Source organism: Bactrocera neohumeralis, chromosome 2, assembly GCF_024586455.1.
Source record: "Bactrocera neohumeralis isolate Rockhampton chromosome 2, APGP_CSIRO_Bneo_wtdbg2-racon-allhic-juicebox.fasta_v2, whole genome shotgun sequence".
In the NCBI taxonomy this organism is placed as follows: domain Eukaryota; kingdom Metazoa; phylum Arthropoda; class Insecta; order Diptera; family Tephritidae; genus Bactrocera; species Bactrocera neohumeralis.
In genome coordinates this window covers 38,193,714-38,199,407 of record NC_065919.1, presented here as the reverse complement: position 1 = coordinate 38,199,407, position 5,694 = coordinate 38,193,714, and the positions used below count along the sequence as shown (strand labels likewise).

The following is a 5,694-nucleotide window of genomic DNA, read 5'->3' as shown; positions in this document are numbered from 1 at the left end:
CGGAATAAAACTTTACACAAATACGGTATTTGAAAAATATGTAAATGACGGATAATGAAATCTCGATTATCACTTTATCATGCGAGAGTATAAAATGTTCGATGACACCCGAACTTAGCCCTTCCTTACTTGTTTTTTTTATGGTTTTAGTAAGCATAAGTAAACTAAATTATATTATCTAATTATAATTATAGTTTTTAGTTTATTACGCTATCTTTCAATTGATTTATCTACAGCTCAATGTTTTTTGTTTCTAATTTTTAATATTATTGATTAATAGCATCGAATAACATATTTCTAAATAAAAAAGTACCGTTATAAAATGTAGTCAAATATGCACAATACTTGAAAATTTCGAGTGTTAAGGTTTGCGTGGCCCCGAGTGTAAACAAGAATGATCAATCTGGGTGACTGTCAGTCTGTCCGTGCAAGCTGTAACTTGAGTAAAAATTAAGATATCTTGATGAAACTTGTTACACATGATCTTTGACAAAAAAGTGAGGCGGAGTTCGCAGATGATTACGATCGTGGGCGGACGGCAGCCACGACTGACCGAAAACGTATAAAATTAAGATACCTTGATGATAACTGTTCAAACCCCAAATATCGGGAATGTGAACTCCAGTATCTAAGCTGACTTTCGACCGAAAATATTGGTCTCTGTATGGGATATATAATAAAAATTCGCAGAAAATCCTCTCCTGATACCAGTATTTATGGCTATTAAAAATGGGTTGAATCGGCCAAGTACTTCCAAGAGCCTCCATATTCTAATATAAATATTTTCGAACTTTCGGGTGACTTCATACCTGTGCAAATATGTCAGTTATTCCAATGAAAATGAGAGAGCGTGTTTTCTTGCTGTGTGCCTAAATAGATAAAATTGAGAGAAAACTTGATCTAGTCCCCATATAACAAATATATAGCATCCGGGTGAGTTTATTCCATATAATTGGTGATGGTATGTGAGGTATCTTAATGAATCTCGGGGAAAATTTTTTTAGTATGAGGCAAGTTGATAGTATGTGTTACTGGGAAAAGTAGATCAAATCGGGTCAATTCGAGTCCCAACTTCTACATTTGCCTAAAGGAATTTCTCGAACTTTGATTCCTGTAAGTTGTAAGAGTATAAAATTTTCTGGGACACCCGAACTTAGCCCCTCCTTACTAGTTTAAGCTATATATTTTTGAAAATGTGCGATAAAAGTGCCTCCGTCTGAGAGCCGTTTATGAAACTGATTGTCTTATGAATTTTATAGCTGAGAGCTATTATTTCGTGCTCTGGTTATAAACAAAACAAGGCTCCTCCTTTTAGAAGAGTTTACCGTAACTTAACTGACAGGTGGTTGATGAACAGGTATTGATTATTGCAAAAAAAACTTTGCCAGATATTGAAACCTTACTAACGCTATTCTTCAAACTTATGACTCTAATAGTGTAGTGTAGACAGTTATTGACTATTCTACTATTGTAATCGTAGGATTTGGCTGAAGCTTGGCCGGAAGGTAATAGGACTGATTTTCTTCCGCCGTGACTGTACTTCGCGCTTGCGCGTACCGACTGTATTCTGGTAGAGGGCGTTCCTAGTTAACGAACGAGGGGTCTCCGAGGACCTGAAGAGTTAGGACAAACATTTTCACACGACGTTTTTCTGTGAGTGGTTCATGCCGAAAAGGCAGCGTTCGTTAGAGCAGAGGTACGCGACTAAATTCTGTGTGAAGCTCGGTAAATCTGCGACAGAGACGTTTGGTATCATCAAGCAGGCTTGTCCAGATGTTAATTTAGCAAGAAGTGGTGCGTTTCGGTGACACCGGGCCTTTTTGGAGGGCCGGGAAGAGGTCGTTGATGAATGAGCAAATCCAAAGTGAAAACGATGCTCATTTTCTGTTTTGACATCAAAGGCATCGCCCATCATGAATTTGTTCCTCCTGGAAAAACGGTCAAAGCCAAGTTTTATGTGGAAGTCCTCAAGAGACTCAAACGAAGGGTCAATCGCGTCCGACAAGACATCGCAGCCGATTGGAAGTTGCACCACGACAACGCCCGGCTCACACCGCCTTTCTTGTGAACAGCTACCTAACGAAGGCCGGCATACCAACGCTTCCGCAACCGCCCTACAGCTCAGATGTGGCACCCAGATTTTTTTTGTTTCCTTGTCTGAAAAAGCCGATGGAAGGGGATCCAAGCAGCATGCACTACGGCTCTCAAGGCTATTCCGGAGAATGCTTTCCGTGACGCCTTCAATGCTTGGAAATCGCGCTGGCAGTGCTGCATCGACGCAGAAGGAGCCTATCTTGAAAGTTTTTAAAGAATTGTAACGATTGGTTCAATAATTTTTTTAATCGACTCAGTCCTATTACTTTCCGGACAAACCCTGTACGTCTGGCTATTCTGATCATTTGATGTTTTATGGAATTAAAATGACTGATAGATGAATACAAATATCTACCCAACATGTGACGAGATCATATAAAACCGTTTTAACGAAATAAGCTTATTGATGCCGTTAATTTAATGCCACTAATTTGAAAGCCTCATTAACGCACAAAAATGTTTGCTAAACTGAAAACCAGAAATATGCTACAAAATGTGGTAGAGGGCAGTCATTGTATCCGCGATCGATGAAATGATGACATCGTTGACGCTCTCTGGTGCGGTTTTCATACTGCTGTGTTGCTACTTAAACCATCAACAAGTGAAAGCAGTAAGAAAACTAAAGAAAATAAATATTTGAAATATTTGCGAAAACAGTTTTAGTTTACATTTTTGATAATTTTGCAGAAAAGCTTCGAAATTGTGAGTATTAGGAGTCATGTAAATGGTGACAAAGTCGCGTTGAAAACTTTAATTCACGATAACGGTACTAAATTCGATATACATGCTACACTTTTCAAACCACTGAGAACGCACGATCTTTTAATGAGTTTGAAATTGAAACGGAAAATCGAAGAGAGCACAAGCTATCAAAATATCTTTCACTTACGCCAAATTGATGTTTGTAAATTTCTTGCCAACAGCTATCACAAATATTTAAGCCAATCATTATTTAACATATCACCAACGACATTATCGCAACTGGAATGTCCAATGAAACCGGGCGAGTACCATATCACAAATCTTACAGTCGGAACAAATCCCTTGGTAAATTCTTTGGAGCCTGGTTTTTATCGATTTTATGTAGAGGTGGCACAGGTGAGCAGTTTGGCGGTAAAAGTACTCGATATGCAGATAACCACTTTATATAAATTATAATTAGTTTACGATTGCTTTCGACGTTGAACTAAAGCGTTAAATAATTTTCACATACTGTTTAAAATTGTGAAATGCATGTGTATTTACATATTCCAATATTAAATAAAATTTCAATAGTAACAGGGTGATTCAAGTATAGGTACTTTTTTCAATAGTCATGCCATGTTATTTTTGTTCAGTGTTGTTTGGCATTTCATTATGGAAAGGCTTGGGCTTGAACAACGTTTACAAATCGTTCAAATTTTCGCTCAACTAATTGTCAACATAATCGGCGTACATTATTGCATAATATGCGACCGAATAGACCAGGACCAGCATACAGTGAAGAAAATATAGCAGCCGTAGAGAGTCGATTCGGTGCCGTTCGCAGCAACTGGGGTCGGCGTATGGAACGATTTGACACATTTACGTCGAGATCTTAAATTGAAAGTGTAAAAATATCATTTTTGCAAGAACTGAAGGCTCTCGCTTCGCTCTATGGGCTCTTGAAAAGTTCCAAAAAGATCCGACAAAATCGAGCCAAATTTTGTTTAGCTATGAGACCCATTTTTGGCTTAATGGATCTGTAAGAAAGCAAATTTGCATATTACTCGTAGTTCTAAACATTAAATCATTTTGGTATTGAATATTGTCCACAGTTATATTTGCCTTCATGTGACCAAATCGGAGACTTTATCGATGTTTAATCGTACGTCATTTAAAACAGCATATACATATGTATGTACACATGGTACAATGAAATGAGAAGAAGTAATATCTGATGGAATTCGCTTTACTTGTGTTTGTACTGATTAGGAGTAGAATAGTGAGTTATAGATGTACATACTACATATTAATTTTTCTAAATAATTGGAAACACTCTTGTCAGAAAAATAAGGGTAAAATTCAAAGTAGAACCGAAATTATGGAATGCTGTTTGCGATATTATAAAATCTTCGGATAATTTATTGCCTCATAGAATTAAGGAATCCAATTAAAATTATTGTACTCATTAAATCACCTTACGCCGTAGGCACATTTAAATAACGACTCATAATTGAATGTGATGCAACATTAAGCATTGACGTGCTTTATAGAGTTGGAAAAATAAGTTGGCTTTGGAAGTGTTACGACTACTATTCATTCGACAGATCAGTGGCTTAGCCCTTTTTTGGTTATTGCAGTATTGGGAACAAGCATATGCGTTGATCGGTGAGTTTTAACGACTAATCGTTTTCTGAGGTTTTTCTTTTATTTCTCAATTATTATACTATTAGATATTTTTCCTCAATAGAATCGCGTTACGATTTCAAAATTACAAGCGAATACGAATCACCTACACTCTTTTGAACGGCAAACAAATTACAAAAATTTTGATGTTAGTATTACGGTTCAAAAACCAATATGCGAGAACTAATACCTGGTAAATAATGGGTTGTCAAAAAAGTCTTGCGGTATTTTTATTGATTTTTTTTTATTGAAATTGAAATGAATTTTTGATGACTCATGCCCAGCTCTTGACCGATGTCTCTTTCGACCAATTCAGCGATTTTATCGCAATTTCTGACGACAGGCCTTCCGCAGCGTGGCGCATCTTCGACCACATCTACACCAGAACAAAAACGTTGAAACCATCGTTGTGCGGTGGAAATGGAAACTGTATCGGGTCCATAAACTGCACAAATTTTATTGGCGGCTTGAGATGCATTTTTGTCTTTATCGTAGTAGTACTGTAAAATATGCCGTATTTTCTCTTTATTTTGCTCCATGTTTGCGACGTCATAACTCACGAACGACAATCAATCAAACACGTGTTAGCGCGTGAAATGAGCTTTCCAAAAAGATATAGCATGACCCGATGCGACGAAAAAAACTACGCGCTTTCAGCGCCAACTAGCGCAAATACCGCAAGACTTTTTTTACAAACTAATACATTGTTTTGCTGAAAGCGAAAGTTTTTGAAAATAAAAGAAATCTACTCACTTCAAGAAAATAAATTGTACAAGAGTTTATTCAAGATGACACTAATTCGACTTGAACTTCCACGGAGTCCCTTGAAAACTGGACTTTTTTAGTGCAGGGACACTGAGTTTGAATGAACTCAGATAACACTGGTCAACAAATTTGTAATTTTTTTTTGTCACATGAAAATTTATATAAAATTTATATAATATATAATTTATATAAAATTTTGAATTATACTAGGGCCACCAAATAATAATATATCAATGGAAAAAAATGTAGACATCATGTTTTCTTCTGACATCAAAATATATACATATTTTCGTAAAAAGTGCAAAATTCAGCGACACTTACAGAAGTATTTCCCAATATCTAATAGATACTTATGATTTTCTTGAATATTTGGCATCCAGTTTTTAACATTTTTATAGCCTGGAGTTAGTGATTCATGCTTGGGCCACACTTTCTTTGTATAGTGGCTTTTTCTGTCTCGACTGTCCC

At 36.5% G+C, this 5,694-nt stretch overlaps 1 protein-coding gene across 1 annotated transcript; it reads left to right on the top strand.

Moving 5' to 3' along the window:
- Window positions 1-2,626: 2,626 nt before the first annotated feature.
- LOC126751801 (uncharacterized) lies at window positions 2,627-3,252 on the top strand. Its single transcript, XM_050462338.1, has 2 exons — window positions 2,627-2,704; window positions 2,782-3,252. The coding sequence occupies exons 1-2, from the start codon at window positions 2,627-2,629 to the stop codon at window positions 3,250-3,252; spliced, it is 549 nt and encodes a 182-aa protein (XP_050318295.1).
- The last annotated feature ends 2,442 nt before the right edge of the window (window positions 3,253-5,694 follow it).